Below are 27,825 nucleotides of genomic sequence, written 5' to 3'. Positions count from 1 at the left end.
ACGCTTTCATTACAGAACAACAAACACGAGGGCCACTGGGGAGCCGCCGCTTTCCCCGCTGTCAACGGATGGACGGACTACACAAGTGAGGTTACATAATCAGAGCTGTGTGCACACCAGTGGTTGTATTAGCATGTGCACACATACATTTTCACACAAATTGCTGCTCTTTTTCTTCCAGACATTTCACGTCTACAGTAGAAATCACTGTGACATAAAGGCAGCAGGGAGTTCACTCATGCGACACAAATGCACCTGCTGGCAAACACAAACAAGCCTTTGAGTGTGTGGTAATTGGGAAGGCTCATTGAGATATGCAAGGCGAAAGAGATGGCTCGAGATTGGAGCATCTCTGGAGTGTAAATACACAACATACAGCATGCATTGTGCTGTGTTTCACAAGCGCTCTGCTCCATTATCCCCACAGCCTGTACAAGAGGCGTAAACAAGACAACGGCAAATAAAGACCGTTAGCTGCTGGAGGAATCCAGACAATGGCGGCAATCACAGGTGTTTAACAGCCCTTGTCAGAAAATCCCATCTTCTCGAAAGGCTTTCTCATTGGGGAAGTGAAGCTTCGCCTCTCGAAAGCTGTCAACGCAACAACAAATGAACATGTTTTGTACTCCGCCAGCAGGACCCAGATATTCATGAGGGAAATGTTGTGTGGCGCCTGTTAAGAGCGTGACAATGCCAAGCTGATTCACCAGATCATCTGGAGGAGCAGGGCTGCTTCATTACTCAACACTGTGGTTACATAAGTCTGGGTGCTGTCACTCAGATGTTGTTTATCATTTCTCTTTATTTGACATGAGCACTGTACATGTCTGAGCCTTCAGAATGTCCTATCTTACAGCTCATGTGAACAGCAGTTAAAAGGAGTATACCAACTGTTTTAGGACCCATTGGTCACTGTGTGATATCAAGATTAATATTAACTTCATCTGTGATTCTCAGGTAGTGAACAGAAAAAGATTGTGATGAATTATTCATCCTGGACACTGTGGTTATTTAGAACGTGTGGTTGCAGTTTTAATGAGGACATAAGATCATTTTCAGGTTCATATTTATATTTTGTGCCTCTACTGTGACATGTTTCCATGCTTTAATGTTCAATATTCAATATCTCCTTATTTTTCTCATACTGCAGCACCTCTTTTCACCCTCTGTCTGAAACCAGAGCCCAGTCTGCTCTGATTGGTTATCTGGCCGACTGTTGTCATTGGTCAACCGCTAAAAGTGAATGTGTCAGAAAATTCCCGCCCCTTAGCAAATCATGTACGTTGTTGGAGCACTAGCCAATAGAAGCGCAAGAGTTACATAGTGATATAATTATGTTATTGAAGTAAACAAAGGAGTCCTATCAAGGCGTTCAGGCAATACAAATACTTAAACTAAATTAGTCAATAAGTACGCAATAAGAAATGATAAAGAATGACTATGAATTGAGAAAATAAATGATGAGCTCTGGTGCTAAATGGCTAGGTAAATACACTCACTTGCTGTGATCACACATTGTGAAATACAATATTCTGAGGTTAGGATGAAAGTAAACTTGAAAGTATGGAGATTAGCCTAGTTTAGCATAAAGACTGCAAGCAGTGGGAAACATTATGAGCTTCTGCAACAGTTTTTTCATGTCTAGCTAACCCTAGATTTACAAAAAATATTGAAGAAACGCTACACAGCAACCTTTCCTAAGCTCAAACATCTTTTGCAAGTTTTCCAAATCAAGGGTTACCATAAAGCCACGGCTGTAGACAATGCGAGGAGGGTTAATCTAACCATTTCCGAAGGCAGCCAATCACATCCCAAGGGCTACTAACAAGATACTTCCTACTGTATGCTTTAGGGTCATGCATATGTGTCAAAAGTTCAAGACTGGAAGTGGATGTTAGAAGTGTAGCCTCTAGATTTCCAAAAGGACTTTTCACAGCTACACCATCACATCCACCACAACATTTTCCTGCATGAGAAAAAATAGGACCAAGCAAAAACATAATCGCATCAGAGACACTGTCCTAATTTTAGAAGATAAGCCGCTTGTCACAGTCAATTGTGCTCTTTTATGCATCTGGGTTTTTCCTTTTAACTTATTCAGGATAACCCGGCCAACAGTTTTTCTTTGATTTGTGACCAAAGGGGCTCTCTCAGTGCGATATGAGCGCTATGTAAGGTGAATATAGAATAAAACCAAATGAGCTTTCCATAAATCTGCAAACTCAATAAGTGCATGATGTCAGAGTGTGGAAATATGGCTCTTTATATCATCCAAATGGCTTCCTGTTAAGCAAGAGACAGAAAATAAGGAGGTGATGGCTGAGGATAGTGTGACACTGACCCTCCATCGCAACAATTCAACTCTTATTGCCTGGGCTCCTCTCTCTGGACAGTTCTACAGGGCGGCTGGTGCTGATCGATGAGCGGTGGCGTCGGAGCGGGCTATCTCTCACCGACACTTCCACTGCCCCCGCTCACGGTCATCTATCCTCTGTGGGAGTCTGCGCTGTCTCCGGCCACCCCGAGAGGCTGGGTGGCCCCCCCGACTGATGACCGCTGGCTTAGCAGGAAGAACACATCCATCTGTTGAGCTCAGGGCTCTCTGCTTCAATCATCGCACCTTCCTCATCTTCCTTTATGACTGATTCACATAGAGACATGGGAGTAACGGATTACGTGTAACGGGATTGTGTAATCACGATACTTAATGGAAAAGATTACGGTCATCTCTTACAGTTATTACAAAAGACAAAATCAGGTACATTAAAACAAATTGGGGATTGCTAGCAGGATACTTTTAAGTTTTCCCTTTCCTATGGGCTGTTATAGGTTTGTGTGCATGTAAATGGTCTGCAAAGGCTAAAACTCCAAAGTTCACACCAGAGGGAGTTTCTCTCCCACACATTCGTGGATTAGAGAGAACGAGAGGGTGAAGGAGGAAGAGGAGAGGGAGGGACATGCATCAGACATGCACCATTGCGCTCTTCATGCAGGGCAATTTATTAAAAATAATAAAGCCCAGCCTTGCGCTGAAGGTTGAGCCCACAATAAACCTGACAGCGCTACATAAAGAGAGGCTGTGAGACTTACGTGTCGTCAGGCAAATAAACAATGTCATGTCAGTGTCCACTTTATTATCTGCGCTGAACTCTTCCAAAGGAGTTAATTGCTTTATTTTAAACTCAGACACAGTCATATATTTCATCATTACCCTAAAAAGCCTCTCATGAATCACTCGGCTACACAAAGATTGCTGTAAGCCTCTTCGCCTTCATGGGCTTAGAATCACACTGCGGACCGATACAGCAGTGCACTATGGGATGGGAGGAAATTAGAGCCAAATGGACATCTTAAATCCGACAAAGATGGTAAGAGGGTATGCACGCTCACTATCTGCTGTAAAACTGTCCGCTCCCTGGACACTCTGCATTTATCACCTGACATAGCGCGTTCCACAAGTATGCTAAATTGGATAATGAATCTCTCCCCCCCAGGAGATGCAATAGATGAATAATTTGTTGCTTAAATTACGAGCCGGGGACATATTGCATCTTTCGAGGTGTGACGTTGGTGTTGCTAAGGTGCTGTTTACACGAGAACGCAAACGGTTGTATCCGCTATTTCTTTCTTTCGTATAGCCCGTTCGTTCACACGAGGCCGTAACAGAAACACGGAAACCGACCCCGCAAACGATAACGGGTCCCAAGGTGGATAGATCCGCCACTTACAGGCCCGGCATATGTACTACAGCGTCTCCAGCGCTTTCGAGCGGTCTCATGCGGAAGTACAGCGCCACTTACAGGCCCGGCATATGTACTACAGAATCTCCAGCGCTCCCGAGGGGTCTCGTGTGAACGGAAGACTTTTTTGATATTGTATTCGGTTCGTTTGCGTTTCGTATGCGTTTGCGTGTAAATGGGGTCTAAATGGATGCAACCTTTCCGAGACCATAGGAACGAATTAGGAACCAATGAAGACGTAATTAAGTGAGCAAGGAGGGACTAATTAATTCTGGCATCAGAAAATACAGTACTATTAGAAATCAGCTGTTTATTAGGCTGCAAGGGATAATTCTCACTTAAAGAGGGAGGACACTCCTCAGATGTCTTAAACACATGGGACATCGTAAAACAGTAAACACACAAACATACAGTACTATTTGTTATTAGTTATTAGAAATCAGCTGTTTATTAGGCTGCATTTATGTAGTTCAAGGGATAATTCTCACCCACCTCTTGCTCTTGCCCTGCACTTATATGTGCCAGTTGAGCTGGTTCTTCCACCAGTTCAACTCTCTGTCCCTCATCATGAACGCAGGAGGCTGGCTGTATATCTGAACTCGCGCCCTCATCATTCTCTTCATCATCTTGCACTTGTTCTAAGCTGCTGATGATAGTGCTTGTAGCAGCGCTGCTGTCAAAAAGGTCTGTCAATTTGCGACATTTATATGCTTCACCTGCGAGTGACTTCCCCTTTTCTTCTCTTGCCTTCTCGCCCCCACCTTTTTCTTTTCGTTTTCTTTGATTTTTATTCATGTTTTTTCATTCTCCCTGGTTGCGGTAGAATAGTCCAAAAATCAGCTCCTATCGTCTATCCCTTGACCTCTGTGTGAAACGTCACGGGGTTAAGGGATAGTGGATAGGAGAATTCAAAAGGACTTAGGAGAAGAGACTGCGGTACTTTAGAGAATCCGACTGCATTTTCACTATCCGACGTGTTTATGATGCGCCAGCGGAGGTCATAAATGTGCGTCTGCTGCTGTGGGGAAACTACAGTTTTCTATACAGCGGACTACAACATGGATGTATAATAAGAACGACTACTGTAAACTCACCTAGAGACTCTGCACCGTGCTCTGATGCTGTTGTTTTATGCTTTATGAACGGGGACAACAGAGAAACATATTCTTCATTACCAAGGGTGGAATTGAAATAAAAAAGGAAAGTGAAACTTCTGCTCGTCACCCTCTTCCTCCGGTCCACATTAATACAAATGATCCCAATACGTATGATTGTATGAACTATGAAAAGATCTTAAAATCAATACAAATGTATTTATTATAAACGTTAGTCCTTAACATCTATCACTGTGTATATCACCATTCAAACATCTTTTTGAAGTTGAACAACCCCCACACAGCTCAGTAAAGACTGTGAAATGTTGACTTTATTTGATAATTTCAGTAAAAACTAACGTTCATATTTCTCTTTGTGATTATAATACTGCTGAACGTTCAAAACAAAGCACTTTGGCAAGTTAACACATACGTTTTAAAATGCTTAATAAGCACCGTAACTTTCATGATATCATTTCTCGGTCATAATCGGTTGTTTCCGTGAACGGCCGAATGTTGTGTGACGGCAAAAGCTGCGGCTGCAAGGCATTGTGGGGCAGCAGTTTCTCCTCTCCTTTCGTAAAGGGAGGTCCAGTGGTTCCTAAGCTAAAGGAGGTTATAAAGGAAGTTTGAAACCTCCTTTCCTATCATCTAGAGAATTCGAACGGCACTTATCATGGCTGCCACTGAGGGACTTCCGGGTCATTTCACTCCGTTAGGAAGGTTCCTAAGCTAAATGGACTATTCGACTGCAACCCCTGGGTGTTTCTCAATGTCGAGGACGCTTGGTAGCACATGTCTTCCGAGTCACTTGCTTCAGAAGCGAGGCAAGAATCCTTACTAGCCTCGGAAAACGAAGAATTGTGGAACAGGCTAACAAGTGTGCAGGTGTGCGTCATATGCGAGGCCCCGCCTTAAATGGAGCGCGATTTCCGCCAAAGATTTGGAAATTGGTCCGTGCGCAAAGCATTGTGGGGATTTTAAGACTACACATGTGTAGGGATGCCAGCGATTATTCGATTTTTCGAATATTCGTTACAGTCTCCATAATCGAAAATTATTTTTAAAATTCGATTTTATTTATATATTTTTTTATTATTATTTATGTTTTTCTTTTTTTTCCTGGCTTAGTTTCAACCAAAATATAGACTAATGCTAATAATAGTAATAGTATTAATAATTGTAAATGGCCATTGGTCACACCACCAGTTTGTTTTACTGTAAACTTGGAGGAAGCCAGCAGCGCAGGCTGCGCAGAGTGCTGCCTGCTGCTGCAGCCTGCTACACACCGCCCCCCCCCTTCTCCGTCACACGTGCGATTGATTTATTGGCGATATACAGAACAGTGAGAACAACACAACTAAAGATGACCAAAGAAGAGTTCCTCGTGGAACTACTTCGAACTGACAAGTGAAAATGAAGTCAAATGCAAGCTCTGCGAAAAAACTTTTTTCCCCCCTCTCGGCGAATAATCGATTAATATTCGCCAGGGCTGTCGTATTTTCGAATTTGATCATGGTCAGTTTCTGGCATCCCTACACATGTGCAGCCTCGAAATTTCTCGCTACGAAGTACGCCGGCCTCGGTAGAATTCCAAGTATGCTGGACATTGGAACAGTCCTTCGGCGGCACTCGATGACGTAGTATGCTTGAAATAGTGGCTCTGGAGCAGCCTTCCTCGACATTGAGAAACACCCCCTGTCTGCCGCGGCGTCTAATCCCTTCTCTTCGTGTGGCCGGTCTTTTTTCTTATTCGTGTGTGATTATTTGACAGATAAGAACCACACAAATGCATTAGCGGCCGCTGTCGCCCTCTGTCGGCCGTCAGCGCAACTTATGGCGCATTTCCACTACACGGCCTCGCTCGGTATGGCTGGGCCTCGTTAGGACTGGCTCACTTTATGGCGCATTTCCATTACAGTTTAGGAACTGGGGTAGTATCTATAGTAACGCAGTGTAGGCGGAGCCGTGACGTCATCTTCAATGAGAACCCCAGAAAAACAACACAGCCGTTAGCTGTTAGCACTCAGAGCTCACCGCTCCTCATATATGTTCAGAAACTAGACAAAAGTTAAACAAGTACAAACCACAGACTGCCCGGTCATGGCGAATACAGTCGCTGGTTTATTTATGTCTGTATAGGCGTTGTTGTGAGTGTGGATGGAAAACACGCATTTTAAAAGGTTTTTCGCCTGCCGTCTGTCTGCAGACTTGTCAAAGCATTAATTCATGGTTTTTACTAACCGGTATCAGTATGTTGTTACTTCGGCATCATTTTGAAACGTGTATTACAATTAAATCACGGTCAAATATGTCCATCTTGTTGTAGTTCTAGCCCCCTTGCCAGCGATTCTCTCTCTAGTTTAGCATACTCAGCCCGACTCAGCCTCGTTGTCTCTGGCCCTAGACCCACGATTTTATGAGGCCAGAAAAACTGTGAATTAGGACCCGCCGGCCGGTACTAGGCCAAGTGGAAACGCAACCAAAGACGGGCCGCTGACGTCACAGCCCTCTTAAACCGTGCTCCGCGCTGTAGTGGAAACGCGCCATTAAATGATGACGTTAAACATTTTTTTTAAAGGGCCGGCCGTCAACGGCCCTTGACGACCGGCCGTTCTGTGGTTCTCCAGATTCTACAGATGGCCAGTCCGCCCCTGGGCAGGTGTAATAAATATTCATACCCTTAAATACAACAACATGGCCATCTTAATCTACACCTCATACCTAAACTCTCTGCAAAACAACAAAATGTCAAGACAGAATTACTGAGCTTTAATGGACAGGAAAGATAAACTAAGCTAAGCTAAGCTAACCGCATTACGACTAACTCCATGGTTAGGTAATGCAGAGACATTATAATCATATTATTCTTCTCATTCTACTTTTAAAAAGAAAGCAGATATGCAGATACAAAAAAATGCATTTCAGACAGAGTATTCAGGAAATTATGAATTTCAAATATTTACAGAATTTACTGAAAAAAAGGTAAGGTAAAGTAATGTAGTTCTGTATCTCTTAGTGTCATATGAACAGTTTTCAGCATATTTTGATGCTCAGGATAATATCGCAGTTATTTTAGCCAGGATTATTGTGTTTAAAATGTAATTTGTCCATGCTTATTATAAAACATCTTCTCAGTTATTCAATGTAGATGTCCTGTACAGCATCTTACCTTAACTGTTAGTGGTCCTTCCGGTTTACACTCAGCACATTAATGTGTATATGCTTTGACAGACAACATGTGTCCATCCTGTCTACGTGGCATGTGAAGGCCCCGCAGCCTGTCTGACCAGAAGACTGATGTCATACCTGAGGCTTCTGTCTGAGCGCTGAGGCCACACAGCCATGACCCAGCAGCCTCGGCACAGCACCAGTGTGACAAATGTGCTGTCATCCTTAATTCAATTGGGTCTCTAAAAAAGTTGTAAAATAAAAAACACTGAGTGCTTCAGAATGGAAGGCATAAACTGATTTCAGAGATGCAAAAGAAAAAACAACACTTATTCTAAATTCAACTGAACCCAATTTAATTTTCCAATAAAAATACATTTTAAAAGGACGTTTGATTACAGGATTGTCCTTTTAAGGCCTGCAGGTGTTCCAACCCAGCTGAATCTCCTGTAATACTAAGAGAGGAAAAAAATATGGAGGCATTTGAACCTAATGTATGTAGCGTTTTCCAGCGGTCCGCCATCCAGTGAATGTCCAGAGCAGTGACCCATGTGGAGAAGACAGCGTACTGCACAGGCCTAATCCTGTCCTCCAGCCATTCTTCCTCTTGGATAAACCAGTGCATAGCAAGCATCGCCCCGGAGCATGTACAATGCACAGTCCTCTACATAGTAATGAGGGCTAGAGGGGGATGAAGAGGAGGGGGGGAAGCAGGGGGACAAGGTGGTTATGGACGAGTCATATTTATGGTCCGTTTGAAGCTCCACTCCACTACATTTTGTCCTGTATCTGAGCACACATGCTTTGACATGGTGTTACTGAGACATGCTCAGTACGAAATGCATGTAGACATATGTTAATGACATGTTGTCATGGAAATTAATGTCTAGATAGGTCATTTGTGCAAACAGCTTATCAAGACGCCCTGTAGTGGTCTTATAAATGAAGACTAGAGCAAAGGTGAAAGTCAGGTGTCTTATTCTAAAAAGAAGCTCTAAAAAACAAAAATGTTTAGTCTGTGTGATACAACAAGTCAACGTTCAACTATTTGGATTTGCTTCCTCTACTACGTTAGCTTGCAGTCATACAATGAACGTCTATTTACATAAAAATGTACTCATTAAAACCCAAATCATGATATTTTCCTATAAATAACCAAGTAGTTTCTGATACATAAAGACGTAGTTGGGTTTTTCATCGTTAAATAGAACTATAATGTGTTTAAAACGTCCACCTTGAAGTCGTCTTGCAGCATTAAATAAAGCGGTCGAAATGTTGTTTTGGGATTCATTGGTTATACACCTATTCTGCCTTATGAAGTAGGTAAGGGGATGTGTTGGTAAATGAAGAAACTTGGAACGATACATTTTGATGGCCATTTCTGCCAATATTTTATAGATTTTCTTTGCTAAAAATCGCATTAACCTCACAATTATATTTTCCATTTTGTCTATCTTGCACATTTTTTACCTGGAAAACCTAAAAAGCATATAGGCAAGAAAAGCAAATAGGGCCTCTGTAAGATCCTGTGCATAAATGGCAGTGGAACTCTGAATGACATTCTGTCTCACGGACTACAGATGGAGCAACAGTTAGATTTGTTCTGATAATAAACATTGTTAAGAATCACATTAACACAACTTGTGACACTTATGCTGAGGCCTGCATTTCAAATCTACACTAGTGCAACTAATCAGTTTCCAGTGACACTCCATGCTTCCGTAAATTCAATTAACACTCATGTAAATATCATCCAGAGCTGTGTAATGGTTAATCGGCTCCTTAGAGGCGTTGACTAATTCACTCACTTCTGAGAAGAAATACTGCTTTGCACTGGCTGGCATTACGTAAAGTGGGACCTTCTGTTTTCAGCTGCAGCAACACCACATGTACATTAGATACAGGAAAGATAGAGCTGTTTTTTTTAATAATAGGAGCCCATAAATTCATGAGTAAAAGGGAAACAAATATCTACGGTTTGGAGAAGTGGCAGATCTTATTTTGCCTCTGCTGAAAAATGAATCGATAGCAGGGACCGGCGCTGGCGTTCGACAGCGGAAAACTGCTTACTCTTCATTTGAGCTATATGTAATCAATCCTAGCCAGAGGATGGCTAGAGCCCTTTCCAAACTAAGTGGGGAAACAGTGGGATTACTAGCACTCTGGCATTTATAAATTGAGCCCAACGAGAAGAGGGCCACCAAGAGACTCCCGGTCAACGTAATTACACCGGCAGGCCAATAAATCTGACCCACAGATCTTTTACAGTAGCTCTGCAGTAAATCCCCTTCCCTTACATTGCATTCTTGTACTACAGAAGAAAACGTTTATGTTACAGTTGCTGTCTGAAGTAAAAAAAGAAGTTGAAAAAAAGACCAGCAGCCTTGGTAGCAACAAGTCTCTGTGGCCAAGCTGTGTTTATATTTAGACCTTCACAGTGTTGACTCTGACATATGACAGCATATTGGAGGAATATCTGCATTAGGAACCTTTGATTGTAAAGCGCCCTTGAGGTCCATCTAATATTATTCCCTTTTGAAAACGAGAAGGACACTGGGGCAGCTTAAAAGCACAGAATCGATGGAAGGCCTACGCATGTCGTCTCCGGGGACATTTAGACATGACAAAAGTCAGACAAATATCTAAAGGAGATTCAGACATCGTAGTGATCTTCATGACTTTGAGATAGCCCGGGGATAAGTGCTTCTCTTATCCCAGCTGTGTGTGCCATGCACAGCAATCACACATATTGACCTCCAGTGGAATTTTCTAGCGGGTCCTTGCTATATTTCTCCAGATTGTAAATAGCCGGAGCTGCAAGTCCTTCTTTTTGCATATTGCGTTATCAACCTCTGATTCAAATGTGGGGCTAAAGGGATGTTCACTTTTATTCAGTCGAGAATGTTACTCAACATGCAACCTGGTTGGTGTGAGGTTGATGTAGACAGAGAGTAGCATGTGTGTTTTTATTCTCTAGAGGAAAAATAGCATAAATCCATCAGCATGCCTTGTTCAGACTTCTTTATACGACAAAAATAATATGCAAAGTTTTACCTTGAATCTCTTATGCTGATATTAAACATTTACGGATTTTGTATTCATTTATGTTGTTTTAAATTCTCTACTTTTTACTTATTGTTACTTTATTTATTGTAACTTTTGATTTATTGTTACTTTTTATTTATATATTGTTTAGTTTTCCATCAGGCTGGGGAACATTTGTTTAATGTTTTTGCTGGAAAAACAGTTAAAAAAAAAAAGTATAGTTGTGTACAGCATCACAGAGCAGTGATTAATTCAACGGAGCAGCTAGTCTGGTCTGGAACCTTCCGGCAGCTCTGAGAATAATAAGCGTTCAGTTAAAAGTCAGAACCTGGAAATACAGAGGTGACATTCTCAGCCTGTAACCAGGTTAGTGTCAAAGCTGCTGCCTCGCTATCTGGGGATGACCAAAGCATACTGTTAACCTTTGTGTTTCTGAGCCCTGCCGGGTTGTTGGGGATTGTGTTGGCAGGCCTGGGAGATCACGGATTACATGTAATGGGATTAAATAATCAGTATACAAAATAGAGGTAGCTGTATTCCCTTCCCTGAATCTGCTTTATGGTTTTCACTTTCTTTGGTTAATTTGTATTTTTTTTAATTCAGTAGGTGGACCTATACGTTTATAAAGTAGTGTGTGTGAGCTTAACTGTGTGTATTAAACTAAAATGGAGCATTTTCTGCTTTTTGTAATTTGTGATCATGTGTTTCAGTGTTGGTGTATAGGCTACTGCCTGAATATGCTTGATGAAAAGCAGGTTTTCCTCTAAATAAAAATATATTGATACTTAAGGTCACATTGTTCTGTTGTCTATCATAATAAACAAGTAAAAAACATCTTATTGATATTTATTTTCTGTTACTGTTATGCATTTGATATTGAGGTAATCCAAAAGTAAAGGAAAGTAATCAGGTGACATAACTTTTATATTTCAATATTCAGATTAGGTTACTGATTACATTTGATCTTACTGGTAACTATAATTAATTTAACAGAATATGTTTTTAATTATCCCTCCCAACCCTGTTTATGTGTGGAAGTGCATGCCCTCTGTATTATTTAAGTGCAGATATCAAAGAGGTCACGTTCCTGTTTGTGTTATGCACACTGTGACATTACAACATTACACGCTACAAAAGAAGCACCTGAACGCAGCTTTTTGTTTAACAACAGGGAAAATCCAGAAGTATTAGATATCCTAATTAAGGTTTGTAGGAACAGCGATATTTGGCTGCCTCTGGTGCTGTTTAGTGTGAATGCAGCCCTGGAGGCACGTTGTTGTCAGGCTGTTCTTATCAGCGCGCGCTGTAGATGTAGGTACCCTGTGGGGCAGCACCACTTTCACAGGATTAACTGAGGAGCTTCTGGTACAATATAACCCAATCTGCCTTAAAGGGGCCCTATTTTGCTTATTTTCAGGCTCATATTATGGCGCATTTCCACCATGGCGCGGAGCGCGGTTTAAGCGTGCCGTGTCGTGCCGTGCCCGTTTTTGGTTGCACCTCTTTTCTGGCCCGACAAAATTGTGGTTTATCGGGGCCAACAAACAGGGCTGAGTCGGGCTGAGTATGCTAAACTAGAGAGAGAATCGCTGGCAAGGAGGCTACAACTACAACAAGATGGACATATTTGACCGTGATTTAATTGTAATACACGTTTCAAAATGATGCCGAAGTAACAACATACTGATACCGGTTAGTAAAAACCATGAATTAATGCTTTGACAAGTCTGCAGACAGACGGCAGGCGAAAAACCTTTTAAAATGCGTGTTTTTCTAGATGGAGATTGGCTAAGCTAACGCAGTATATGCTCCGACCGTCCACACTCACAACAACGGCCTATACAGACATAAATAAAGCAGCGACTGTATTCACCATGACACAGGCAGTCTGTGGTTTGTACTTCTTTAACTTTTGTCGAGTTTCTGAACATATATAAGGAGCTGTGAGCTCTGAGTGCTAACGGCTGTGTTGTTTTTCTGGGGTTCTCATTGAAGATGACGTCACGGCTCCGCCTACACTGCGTTACTATAGTAACTACCCCAGTTCCTAAACTGTAATGGAAGCGCAGCATGAAGTGAGCCGGCCCTGTTAAGGCCCAACGCGGCCAAGCAGTACCGAGCGTGGCCGAGGCCGACCGTGTGGTGGAAATGCGCCATTAGTATTGAGTTCCAGTACCAGTGGTTCTCAAACAGATTTACTTTTTCTTTATGGATATTTTACAAATCACTCCCCTTTTAAAGGTCCCATGTCATGGCCATTTCTACTGATCATAATTCCATTGTTTTGGTCTACTAGAATAGATTTACATTGTTCAATGTTCCAAAATCACATTGGTTTCTCATACAGCATCTCTGTATAGTATGTGTATTCACTCTCTGTCCTAAACGTCACTATACTCAGGAAGAAAAAAATGGAAAACGAAAAATCTCCAACGAGGCGTTCTGGGGCAGCATAGACAGGTCTTTTCTGTGTTAGAGTTTTACTCGCTACAGGGTGTACTTTGAGGGTTTGTGACTCTGCAGACCGTTGACATGCAGAAAAAGCTACATAACACACGAGGGGATGGGTAATAACCAGAAAAGCATGACATGGGACCTTTAAACGTTATTCTTGTTTTACTGTCATATAGTATTTCATACCTGTTTTTCATTTATTCTCTTATTTTTTTATACATATAATGATCATATAAACGCGTGCCTCGGAAATAATTGTTTACATTAATCGTGACCAAACCGTTTGAGACCCACTGAGATAACTTAGACTAAAGTTAACTATCTAAACACTGAAAGAGTCCTTTACTTCACCTGAGGTTATCTGAGCCTCTCAGTCTGACAGGAGAGAGTTCTCCCTCCACCTTGTTGTTGAAAAAGCTCCTTATATCCGTTAGCGTAGATAGCTAGCACCAGATGCTAACAACAACAATCTCCGGTACCAGTGCGCTCTCACTCTCTCGCTCGCGCACGCACACAAAATGGCTCGTTCCACGCACACACAGAGCCGAGCTTGAATGAAACACAGAGACCCAGACGTACTTGTACTGTAGCATATTATTTTCGAATCAATCATTTTCAAATTATGAATTTCACACATACAAATAAAAAAAGACATACATTGGGGGTGCTATGGCTATCCTAGGGGGAGCTGCAGCACCCCCTAGTGCCCCCCTGACGCCGCCTATTGACCTTCCATCCTCAACATGTACATTACACACCTGGGTCCTACAGCGCCCTCATAGGTTTCTAAGGTTTCTAAGTGTAACTTCCGCCGGTCATGCCGACGTCATAACAATTTTTCCTCCTGGTCTCTCACGCCCCCCCTGTCATGCCTCTGCGTCACGAGGGACCTTATTTGAATATTTAAGAGAGTTTCTATGGAAGATGACACATTCTGCAGTGACACACCTGTGTAGTCAGTTACCATGTAATCTATCACACAATGATGAAAAACAAAGTAGCCTATGACCCACTGAAACTTTCAACATGTTGTTGTTTCACCTTAACCTCTCAAACATCTACAGCAATTGCACTGTAAAGCAAGCTCCAATATTCGCCTACTGTTCACTAAGGAAGGGTAAATACTGATCCCTCAAATAAATATGCAGAGTCAATGGGAAAAGACAAAGACCTTGAGAAAAACAGGAAGACCGAGAGTCGGGAAGAGACAGAGAAAGACAGTGTGGGAGGAAGCTACAGTAGGAGCGGGTGAGGGAGAGACCCATTGGATTTGTGTTGGGGCTAAGCTGCCTTCTGGTGCTACGTGACCAGCCTATACCGCCAAGGAGAGGAGGCTCTGGCTTATCTCAGTGCACACAAGCAGCTCTGCTGGCAGAGGCACCGCGGCATGGCTGCTGGGTGCTGCTGCCAGTGCGTGACCAATAGCTCTCACTCTCTCTCCCTTCACTCCATCCCTCCTCACTCATTCACTTGGGAAGAGCATGTGAAGATTTGATACTGATGTACAACATGGGGCCAACTTAAGGTGGATCTCAGTACAAAGGAGTGGCTTCCTTTTTTCTTGCGATCTGCATCTGAAATGGTCTGTAATAATAACAACACAGGAGTGAGTAAATGGGATATTTCCTTTGTCTGGTTACAGTAAATGCTATAAGCTCAAGTCCAAATGATAAAAGCTTTGCTAAGTTTCTACAAAAAAATAATGTATGCCCGACTTGATTCCAGACCAAAAATACCTCTTCTAAAGACCTGTTTGATTGTTTGATTACCTTGATCCTTAAATAATCAATCGATTTATTTAGTTTTTTAAATGGACATTTTTTCAAACAGACCATCCTTAACAATTAAGGTGCCATAGCTAACATCACAGCCTCTAATCGCAGTGTGAAGTTGGTGAAGTTGGTGTCAGATTGTCAGTCTTGCAAAGATACAAAGATGTTTGGAGATGGAGATGGAGATAGACCCCCCCATTGCAATTGTGATAAAGTATGCTGTCCCCTTAAGAGTCTACATGCTAAAGGCTTGGTGAGGCTATACAAGGGTACAGCTGTGCTGTCATACTTACAGTACTTTAGCATGCTTTTTAGGGAGGCGTGTGGCGCAGTAGATGGAGACTTGGTGTTGGGATCAGGGGGTCACAGGTTCAAACCCCACTACAGTCAGCATGTCGTTGTGTCCCTGGGCAAGACACTTCACCCCAAATTGCTCCTGTGGGGATTGCCCACAGTACTGAGTATGTAAGTCGCTTTGGATAAAAGCGTCTAACAAGTAACATGTAATAATGCTAATATGCTGATAATGCTAACATGCTGCTGCTTATGTATATAGTTTGTCACATTCACTTGTATAGATTGTAAAGTAATGTAATGTAAATTAACAAATATATTGCATGTGTCCCTATCAAATTAACACTTAACATAAGGAATAAAATGCTAACATTTCCTATTTAGCAGAAACACAAAGAGGTTGAAATTAGTTTTTAAGGTTAAAATGTTAATCACATTATGGTGCAGGTAAAGTTTAGGGTCTAGAACGTGATTATATTATTATTCATGTTGGATGAATTTGAACTCAATGGAAAATATATTGATATGGATAAGAAGTGTGGATATGTGAGTAGTTGCTTGTTATGTTGTGTAAGTTCTTATTGTCTACATTCTTAGAACCAGCAGTGAAAAAAAAAAGCCAAGGCTGCGTGAAAATGCTATTTGTAAGCAACTTAACAACGCAGCCAGGGCTATAGGGGGTCACATACAAGCAGTTCCCCTAACTTACAACTGCAGCTTTATAACAAAGATGAGAATGATCCAATTACTGATCTGGCCACCAATCACTGAGTCAAGAAAAAACAACTCATTTTTTGTTTCGAGACCTGGTGCAACATGCGCTTCTGGACTTTTCCCCAGCATGCCTGCCTTGCCTTGTATTTTTTCCATCAGAGGTCTTGGTTCTTTTTTAAATTCCTCAAAAACGGACTTCCGTCATCAAATAATTCATGGACCTCACCACTAGGTGATCTAAGGCCAAGCGAGAACAAGATGTTGACAGCTGACAGGATATCACGACTCTTAAAAAAAACCTTTGGTCTACTGTACTACTACTAATAATAATAATAATAATAATAATGGGTTTAATTTATAAAGCACTTCATATTTGACTTCAAATCCCGAAGTGCTACAAGCAGTGAGCATGAACAGTATAAAAACAGTACACAACACGGTAGAATGAATAAAAAGCAATACAAAACAAACAATACAAATAAAATAAAATAAAAGGGTGGTAATAAATAAAAGGTCTAGGGAAAGGCTCTATTGAATAGATGGGTTTTGAGGCCTTTTTTAAAAGCTTCCACGGTCTGTGGTGCTCTTATGTGGTCGGGGAGAGCATTCCACAGACTGGGAGCAGCCGAGCAGAAGGCCCGGTCTCCCATAGTACGGAGCTTGGTCCTGTGGGGTCTGAGGAGGTTGGAGTTGCTGGAGCGGGTGGTCCGCAAGGATGTATGGGTGGTGAGGAGTTCCTTGAGGTAGGGAAGGGGCAGTTCCATGGATACACTGGTGGGTGAGGACGGAGACCTTGAATTCGATCCTCAGTTCCACGGGGAGCCAGTGTAGAGATTTAAGGATGGGGGTGATGTGATCATATTTGCGCACCCTCATCAGGATCCTAGCAGCGCTGTTCTGAATGTACTGGAGCTTCTGGATGCTTTTGTTAGGGATCCCGATGAGGAGTGTATTGCAGTAGTCCAGCCTGGAGGAGACAAAGGCGTGGACTAGCTCTTCGGCGTCAGACAGAGTGAGTGTGGGGCGGAGTTTGGCGATGTTCCTGAGGTGATAAAAGGAGTTCTTGCACAGCTGTTTAATGTGGGCCTCAAAGGTCAGATGGGCGTATATACTAAGAGTGACATTCAGTTTTCCAGTACTGATCAGAGTGCAATCATTTGAAAAATGTGGCGATCAAACTAAAAAGTGGACTAGCGAGAAGAATTTCTAATCATCCAGAGAATACTGCACTATCAAGGTCAAGCACACCATTTTTCTTTTCCTTTGAAATTGTCACAGATGTGTACGTTGTTCCATTTCCATAGGAAAATAGAGATGTCTTACTGAGGCTTGTGTGTAATTGGCACCGCTGGCTACGATCTGGATGTGTAAACCCAAGAGACGTGCCACCTGAGACAATTACATCAAACAGAAAGAGAGCAGCCACACCGGTGTACCGCCCGCAGCGCTGGCTATAACTGTCAACTGTCATAGTGATTAGCTCCTCACAAGCTAACATGCTGTGACTCTACAGCTGCTGGAAATAGGGGTCCGCACTCAAACTAAAAGTATACGATGTAAAGAAACAAGACGATGGCCATTCATCATCCAACCAGACACCAACTTCCATTTTTTGTACAGCTACTAATTTCATTCCAGCGACTCTCATGCAACAGCATATCTAGCGAGGCTTGTTGAGCCGGCAGCAGTCAGAGTATTACTCCCCGGCACCGGTTCCTCCCCTCTTCGACCCTGAAGTGAAAATCCAATGAATAACTAACAGGGGAATAATCAGTCACATGGCTGCAGTAGCAGGGTTTGCTGCTCATGGGGCAATACTCCCAACATGTGTGGTTCTGTCTTGTTTATTAGCATTTCCTCTGTCAGCTGCTGTAGAGACACTGCTGTGTTAGCAGAGTCTCTGCTTTCTGCCAGCCTCGCAAACTCACTGAGGAAGCAATGCAAGTCAGCGCTTGAATAATTCCGCACACAGACTATAAAACATCTTCACAGGATATCATAAACAATGTTTTTCATGGAGTCTGCAGGTGTCAGAAGATTACATTTAATGCTTTGAAGTATCTTTTGAGGACACACTTTTTTATTAAATTTAAGATTTGTTTTGAAAAATAAGCAAAGCAGGTAAACATTAAGGTAAGAAATTCACACTTGTTCTAGAAAAGATTAGAAAGCCGGGTGAATTTGTTATAAATATAGCCATTACTTTCTTTCTCATACTGTAGCAATTCAATGATGTAGCATTTTTAGAAATGACAAGTAAGCATAAAGTGAACAAAGTTAATGTATAATTATTATCTCCAACAGGTACATGAGAGTATAATATATAGTGGTGTTTTAACTCTTATGGAGTACATTTCATTAATAATAATAATCTCATTTTTGTATGGCTTTTAAGGCCTAAGGCGTCAGTTGCATTCAAGAAAGGAAAAACCCCCCAAAACCACAAAAGACCCCTTAAAAAACGAATTAAAGAAGAAACCTGCAGGCATTTCTTTTGGAGATTGTAAATAAAAAATGTCTCAGTATTTACATTAAAAACTGATGAGGTGCTTAACCATTTTATAAAAAAATCCCTTTTCCTGCAGTTGAAATGAACTGTTCATCCTTGTTTTGTAAGTGAATGCAAAAGAAGGACTCTTGCTGTCTCTTGAGTGTGTAAATAAGTCTGACAGAAGCATAATGTGATGAAATGCCTCTTCAAGACCACAGCCAAGGTTGGTGCTACAGTTAGTAGCAATCTGTTGGTCTGTCCGTCTGTCCTTGAGACAGATTACCTTCGGCCTATATCCCCCGGTCAGACACGCGGGAAATACATTAGAGGATAACAAGGTAGAGGGTGTGAAGATGGAGAGAGTGCGAGACAAGGTGCAGAGAGGGAAGAGGAGGGAGGGAATGTGTGAGGGAGCAGAGGAACAAAATGGCAGAAAGAGCAGAAAAAAACAGGATGGTGTGGTGGGGGGGGGGGGGGGGTGGGGGGGGGGGGGGGTGGGGGGGGGGTGGAGGGATGCAAGGAGGCGAGAAGTGCAACAGCTCTCTGTGAAGCCATTATCTGCAGCGACATACTGCGAAGGCTCTCTCTTTGCACTCATACAAAGACATCTGCAGGAGGGACAGCAGCATATCTCCCGCCAGCAAGCGCTTACCTAACAGTCAAAAACTGTTTCCAAGTTCACTTCAGGCCAACACATGCAGAAGTAGACCCACATGTTCTGTGAACAAGCACATGAGCATGAGTCAGCCTTGGAAAACAAATAGATAGAAGAGTACTTGTACAGCACGCACCCAATAACAGTGTTAGAAAACTGTTTGCAAAGGCACTCATCGTAGGTGGAACATAATGAGTGTAGAGCAGCAGAGACGTTGTTCTGTTTGGCATTTTATTAGCGAGTAGAGCTCATTGAGACCCAGAGTGGAGGCTACAGGTCGGCTACAATGATGTAAAGGTCAGACGTGGCGGTGGGACTTGAGGCTGTCAGACAGAGGTGCTGGAAGTCTGCTGGTGTCAAGTGTCACACCTTTTCAGGAAGCCATGCTGCAGAGAAGGCATCACAGGCACCTTGGCCATTTCCTTCCTCTTTTGCACCAAAAAAAGTGTTCTTTGTTTGTTTATAGATTTGTTTCAAAACATAATATACAAAGTATGAATGAATCACTTAGCGATGGGTGAAAATTACAACTCTTTTTGGGTTCCGATATGTATAGAGTCAGCCTTCCAAACAATTCAATTGATCACGAATCCGTCAGATTTCCCTACCTGTTGTTATTGTATGTTAGTGTTCTGCTTACATACTGTGATGTTCTGCTTACATACTGTGATGTTCTGCTTACATACTGTGATGTTCTGCTTACATACTGTGATGTTCTGCTTACATACTGTGATGTTCTGCTTACATACTGTAATGTTGATGAATTCACCAAAACAAAGGAAGCAGGATAAGATCGCTGATTATTGCCTTGAAGATGGACTTAATTGAGTGACTTAAGAAAGCCTCGAACTGATCATGAATGCTGCATTCACGTGCACCTTGGAAGTTGTTCCTCTACTCCAGGGGTTCCCAACCTTTTTTCCCAAGAGCTCCCCCAAATGACTCCTGTTAGAAGTTGCACCCCCTCAGGATTAATTCATTTGGATTCCCGCTGTATCGCCACGTGCTGAAAAGTGCTACAGTATATAAATAAAATTGCCTTGCCCTGCCTTGCCTTGCTGTATGAAGAAATTAAAGGACGGCGCAAGTGGAAACAATTCACAAAGGGATTAAATGGTTTAAAACACATGCTCAAAGTAAGCCGGATTTTGCCGATGTGTTTATGTGGATTCAAAAGTCGTAAATAATCTACAAAATGGAGGAGACCGATCTGATCGGAGCAACTGTGACAAATAATCTGAAACCGGCATGGGCAATGACTATGTTTTAAAAATGCGCTTATCCAGAAAAGCCTGGTTTGGACACTTTACGGGCAGAAGAAACATTTCTATTAAAGAAAGAATTATACATTTCTGTCTTTTTATGCCTATAATAGCTACTAACTTGAATTTTTATTCAAATTAATTCATCAATTATTTTGTATATGTTATTGTAATGTAGAGACAAGGCTTTTAGTGACAATCATGTATTGCATTACAATTATATGTAAAAAACACCCCCCAGGTTGGGAACCACTGCTCTACTCCACTGTGTTCATTCACTTTAAGTGGTAATACCAAAATGAAATGGATGCCAAAAAGGTGAAGTGTTTTTCTTTGAGTGTCAAAACAACACTTGGATTTCAAAAGGTTTCAAAGATAAGCGTGGCTGCCATAAGTCACACATGAGCGGGAACTACATTTTCAGATTATTCCTTCACCATAGAAAAAAAACCCTATAGTTTGTTGGTACTGTGAGTGGCATTTCTATAAAATGGTGTTGAGATGATATGGTCTACAGAACGAGCTTGAGTTGCACAAGTATGATGCGGAATCAATACATTGAAATCCATGCACTATGTTGTTTATGTTTGAACCACCATACACCAAAGCAAATTCCTTATTTGTGTAAATGTCCTTGAAATATACTCGATTCTGATATATGATGGTAATCAATGAATGCAACTAACGCCATACTTGGCTAAAAGTATACATTTCCAAAGGATCCTTACCTGTACCAAGTCAAACTATACATTGAAATGTCGTCAGAGGACGGTGCAATGACTATAAATATGTGGCACATGTAATTCAAATACAGCTTATCAACACATCAATCACTGCTCCTCCTCAGATGATGGTTGTTGCCATCCTGGTGGGGGGTTCATTGGTGGGGTTATTAAAATGTCGGTGGTGAATGTCTCTCATGCCTCTTATGACAGGTCCTTCTGAAGTGTGGCAGACAGCACAGCACGCTGCCCGCCACATTATTACTCTCCCATTAGAATACATTAGCATGATCAGCTCAGTAGGAGCAGCCTGGCCCGGGTGAGATGAGAGAGAAATGCCACAGGGCTCACTGGGTCCCATCTAGATAGGAAGTGGAGAGACGGGACAGTCACTAATCAATGTCTCATTATGTGATACAGCGGCGTAAATGACTGACAGAAGCAGTGTTTCTGTAGTCATATGGGGAGAAACTCAGGATGTGAGGGGGGTTTATCTAGGCCAACGACCAAATGATTAACTGGTACGACTCAGGCTTTAGAGGCCGTACAGCTTGTTACTTTGTAGTTAAAAGCCATAAAAGCACAATAAGTCACGTTCCATTTAATGGCTGAGCGACTGTGACTTCCGACCCTCGCTTTATTAAAAAGAGCCCAGTCTCCACTGATAATACTGGGTAATGGATGATGAGAGCACGTTGAAATATCAACAGTCTCTCCACCTGTCCTGCCAGGCTTTTACTCCACAATTTCCTCTATCGATTATCGTCCACGTGACTGATGCGGACGACCGCAGATCAATCTGTCCTGCTGTCGATGCCTGGCCTCGGGAGTGGAGTCGATTCATGATGACTCTGTAGAAAGCTCATCAGAGTGTGGTAGCAGCAGCAGATACACAAGTGAGGACACACACCTTTGCCCAGTCCTGACCCTGTCTTTCTACCGCGATGCAAACGGCGACCTATGACCCAATGTGAAAGGATCCCCTCGAAACCCAGACCAAGTTCAAAGCTGCTGCTCAGATTAACATAACTAATGGCAGTTCATATGCTCAAGGAACTAATGTGAAATTTAAATTCTTCAAGAACTTTATAAAGAGAGCTGATGGATCAGCAAAAACTCCTTTGAGATACATTAGCTGATCACCTTGGTGGCACTTTTTCTGCTTTGGTTGCGGATGATAAAGTGTGCTAATTTCAGATCATATTTAATCCAAAACCAAACTGTATTCTGATTGTAGTTGATTGTTATCAAAACATATCCTAGGGATGGGCAAATAATTATGATTTTTAATACAGTCCAATGGTTATTCAAGATTACTGACTGGCAGTTTGATTGGCACTACTTCGTCTTAGTGTCATAGAAAAAGGTAACATCTATTTGGGGATCTTATGGGTATTGGTAGATGCCAAAGCTGACAACATTTGAATTGCATTTGGGTGAAAGGTTTTTGATCATCAGCTTAGGAGCTTTGATATTATTTAACCTTTCTGAAAGGCATGAATACAGTATATTAAAACATTAAGGCGCTATTTTAATTGCAACCAGTTTATACTCTAACACATTTGAATTGGTCCATTCAGGCTGGTGTAAAAAAAAAAAAATCGCAATCCAACTCCGACCAGACCGAAAAAACCGATTGAACCTGCCCAAAAAGTAAAGTCTTGATCTGATTCCAATTGGACTTGCATGACTCCAAATGTAGATCCACAAATAAATCCATTCGCTGATTGGAACTGTCCAGACAGAAAAATGTATGAACAATCAGTATAATTATGTCTGATTTAGTAACCATCATATACCTTATGCAGGTTAGACAGAAATGTGTTTTTGTCCTTTTTCATATAATTCCTAAAACACAGAAACTATGGACCTTTTTTTATCCTTTGTATACCTGTCCATAATTGTCCATGACATATGAACATGTTGGTAAAGTTTCTTAAAACTATGTATCATGTAAAAAATGATCAACTAACATGGAAAGTGAGCTAATTAGTCAATTCCTTTTTTTGCCGGCTATTATTATCTCTTTGTTGACCCTCTTTCTGATTTATTCTGATTTGTTTTGAAGGTATTCCTTGAAACTGATATGTGTTAAACAACTAACCATGTTAACCCCAATTGTCACTTGGAACTCACATTATTATATTTTATTTAACTTAAATGAAAAATGTCATATTTTAAGATAATCCAAATTCAGTCTACAATTTCAAACCAAGTTCTCCCACACTACACCGCTCCTCAGCTCCCTTCACTGACTGCCAGTGGCTGGCAGAATCCGCTTCAAGACACTGGTATTGGCCTAGAGAGCTGTGAGGGGATCGGCCCCTTCCTACACCCAGGCCTTGGTTAAACCAGACACTCCAGCACGTGCACTACGCTCGGCTTCAGCCAATCGGCTTGCTACTCCATCACTGCGAGTCAAAAACACGCCTGTTTGCTCTCCTGGCTTCTAAATGGTGGAATGAGCTCCCCATTGACATCAGGACAGCAGAAACTCTGCATATCTTCCGTCGCAAACTGAAAACGGACAGCCGTTTGTGTGTGGTATGCATCAAGAAAACACAGCAGGGGAATAACAACTACGTAAAAGTCTTGGCAACAAGCATCAAATATAAAAGGAATCGGTTACCTTCAGCGGTTCAGCCTGCGTACTTTCCCTACACGCTTCCTTTTTTCCAACCTTGACCCGAACACCCTGCTAACTGAATCACATTAACATGGAGAACAGGAGCACCGAGCACTTATGAGTTTGGAATTAGTTTAGCTCAAACTCATATCAACTTTGAGGAGTCAGCTTCCTGAAGTGTACTTACTCTCACAGCAGCAACCTAAACTCTGACACAGAAATAGACCCGCAGCAGATAGGTACCCCACCCCCCACAACCACGCCATCTGTGGTGGTGAGGTGAGGTGACGTGCAACAACAACATTAACCTTTCTGTTGGATTTTGTTATTTATTTTGGAGTTAGATGCATCAATCTGGTGCATTTTGAGGGGAAAATAAAGAGACTAGATCTATGGGAACAGAACACCCATATGAAACAGAAATGTATACATTTCAATAATCATAAAATCATGGCCATAACCAATAACATATCCAATATGAAAAAACACTGAAACTTGTTTATTTATGTATTTTGGTTCATTTATAGTTGTGAGTGTGTCTGTGCTCCTGAATCAGCCTCTCCTGTCTCCCTCCTCTCCCTTCTCTCCCTTCTCTCCCTCCTGCTCCTCTTTGAGGCAGCAGCAAAGACTAGTTTTAGCTCTCAACAAGTTTTAAAAGTGTATCTTACCTTTTTTCACCTAGTCACTACCCCCTCAAATGGAAATATGTGTTTACATAAATGGTGACCAAACCGTTTGAGACCCACTGAGAACTTAGACTAAGTTAACTATCTAAACACTCAGAGAGTCCTTTACCTCACCTGAGCTGAGGTTATCCTGAGCTTGAATGACACACAGAGACCAATCAAGGGCTTTGATTTATGATCTGTATGACAGTGGCCATGTCTGCAGGCCAGATCATGTAGACAGCCAGTCACCCTGTGTGAGGCAGAACCAAATTTTTTCTCCAAAAGAACTACCATGTTTGCGGCTTCAGCGTATATTGGGAGGTGGATACAAGGTTGCTCTGACAGAGAGAGGACACAGAAATAATGAGTTGTGTCTCCAAACATACTGGCGTGTGCACTGTGCATGCTGGTTTTGTCCATGTGCTATAGACAGAAGGGGATATGGCCCACCAGATGTACACTTACAAGGTCAGCAGAGAGAAGTAACAGGGATATGGTCTGGATGAGGATAGACAAAAGAGAAATAGGGGATATGTTCACTAAGAGAATCATCGCCTCCTAAATGACTTAACTTTACTGATCATAGGTTTGTTGTCCCATACTGAAGAAAATGTGATACATCCTGTCCTAATTAGTCTATTATAAGTCTAGTCTAGTATAAGCATGGTCTTATGGCGCATTTCCATTGCAGGGCCTCGCTCGGCTTAGTACGGTATAGTTAGGCCTTGTTAGGCCTTATTAGGCCAGGCTCACTTTATGCTGCGTTTCCATTACAGTTTAGTAGCTGGGGCAGTAACTATAGTAACGCAGTGTAGGCGGAGCCGTGACGTCATCTTCAATGCGAACCACAGAAAAACAACATCAGCCGTTAGCTGTTAGCCCTCAAGCTCACAGCTCCTCATATCTGTTCAGAAACTAGACAAAAGTTAAACAAACTTAAACCACAGACTGTCTGTGTCATGGCGAATACAGTCGCTGGTTTATTTATGTCTGTATAGGCCGTTGTTGTGAGTGTGGACGGTCGGAGCATACTGTATACTGTGTTAGCTTAGCCGATCTCCATTTAGAAAACACGCATTTTAAAAGGTTTTAATTTAATTAATTTGCGCAGCGTTGCGTTCACAATACATAAAAATGTGTGGGAAACCCTGATATTCTAAGGTGGTTGATTACATTTTGAGAATTGGAACTCTAGCAGGTTTGTTGAAATCTTTTTACAAGTTGGGAAATGGTAAAGAACATTTCAAAAATGTGAGTGTTTTTGAGTTGTCATAACCCCATAGATTTGCCCTCATCAGTTCCTCCACAAACAGACGGACAGAACCCTCGCGGGGTCTCTTACCTATGGTGTAGCCCCTCTTCAGCTCCCCACACCGGGGGCTGCGGCGCTGGGAGTTGTTGGTGTTGTTCTCCTGCACGGCCAGGACGGCTGTTGCCTTGGCAACAGTTGGTGAAGCCTTGTTGGGGGGTGAGGCTGGCACCAGGGTCGGAGAAAAACCTTGAGTGGCAATATCGACGGACTGTGACTTCTGCTTCAGTCTGCAGGAAGACAAGGAAACCATGGAAGCAGAACACGTTAATGTTATGTCTGTGAAATTGAAAACGATTACAAGTGCCATTGGGAATACACAGCGGTGGGAAATGTTGCGTGACCTTTAACGTGCAAAGGCAGAGCAATCACAGACATTTGCATCTGGGGTTGTTGGTGTCAATGTGCAGTGTCACAGAAATGTAATCGGCCAAGACCATTTTTGCAGCGACAAGGAAGTTGGAGGAAAGAATCAATAGGCTAATCACACCCTTGTTAAGGGTGAATTAATTAGCATCGCTCGGCGCTCAGTGCTGAGTCTTCTCTGCAGTAAACAGGGATAAAGCTGCTGGAGGGACAGCAGGAGGAGAGAGGTAAACTCCTGATGGAGACAAATCTCTGAGAAACAACCTGAATATGAAATTCTGGAGCAAAGGTAAAGCAGCTTGTTGTGGTGAAAATGTTAAAGAAAAGTGCTTTAATTTAATCTTAAATGGACAACTATAACTTTATTTTCAGCTGTTTTAGCCACCTAGTCGCAAGTACTTTTCCCAGGAATAGTCCCCGGAACTTTTATTTCCCCGGAACTATCTAGTAAATCACGTTCACACCGGAATAAGTCCCTGAGGGAGGATTACGCAAATGCCGCTGACGTCACTTCTTCTGCTTTGGGTTTACTGGCAGGCCGCAAACAACTTCACGGCGTATACTGCCACCCGAAGTCCCGGAGCCCCCCGGAGTCCGGGACTTTGGGTGGCAGTAAATCGCCAAAAGCGCCAACACCTCCTCATCACTCCACCGATCCCACGTTTTATTTTGTGTTGCCATAAGTTAGTCTCTCTCTGTTGGTGCGCTGGGCTAATGCTAATGCTAATAATGCTAATGCGAGGAAATAAAATGGCGGCTTCACAAAAACTTTTCAGAGTTTTACGGGGCGTGGTTTGCAATTCGCCCAGCCAATCGACATTGGAACCTTTTTCTCCCCTTTTTAGTCCCTGCTCTCCAGCAGGGACTAAAAAAAGGGGTGAAAAGGTTCCCGAAAAAAAGATCTTTTTGGTGTGAACGCAACATCCCAGGAACTATCGGAACTATTTCTGGGAAAAGTACGGTAAAAGTACTCCGGTGTGAAAGCGCCTTATGACATCACCCATTGGTTAGAAGACTTCTGTTAAAGCGTTGAATTTGGCTTTTCGGCCTCCGCCATCTTGGTTTATGGTAATACTGAATTGACGAAGACTTAACACTAGCCATTCTGATCATTAGGAATCATTTTCCCAGGTAATATGCCAAATGAGAAGAAGGATAACTTTTCCATAGACTTCTATACAAACAGATGAAATCAAAATCAAGATTATTTTGTATCACTTTAAAACATCTGCATGTTCAGGCAACCCTCTAAATCAGAGATCTACAGCAGCCCTACTGTATGTCCCTCGTTAGGATTACGCTTTCCAAATTATAAATCTTTTTTGTGAGTTTCTAACAAGGTCAATAATCCGATTTCAAACCCTGTTGACACTATTTATAGTCTGCATTATTTTGCAATTTCCATTCGGAGTGTATTTTTCTCTATATAAAGTCGTTTTCAT

At 42.1% G+C, this 27,825-nt stretch overlaps 1 protein-coding gene across 2 annotated transcripts in view; it reads right to left on the bottom strand.

The window, feature by feature from the left end:
* The window catches only part of oxr1a (oxidation resistance 1a), a 192,402-nt gene that overhangs the window by 79,503 nt on the left and 85,074 nt on the right, over nt 1-27,825 (bottom strand). For both annotated transcript variants that reach the window (XM_034127425.1, XM_034127427.1), the window contains exon 3: nt 26,051-26,247. In XM_034127425.1, coding sequence (XP_033983316.1) covers nt 26,051-26,247 — 197 coding nt within the window. The remainder of the gene's footprint in view (nt 1-26,050; nt 26,248-27,825) is intronic.

This window comes from Trematomus bernacchii, unplaced genomic scaffold (genome assembly GCF_902827165.1).
Source record: "Trematomus bernacchii unplaced genomic scaffold, fTreBer1.1, whole genome shotgun sequence".
Classification (NCBI taxonomy): Eukaryota; Metazoa; Chordata; class Actinopteri; order Perciformes; family Nototheniidae; genus Trematomus; species Trematomus bernacchii.
Note: the sequence above shows the minus strand (reverse complement) of the source record. Positions and strands in the feature narration are given on the sequence as shown.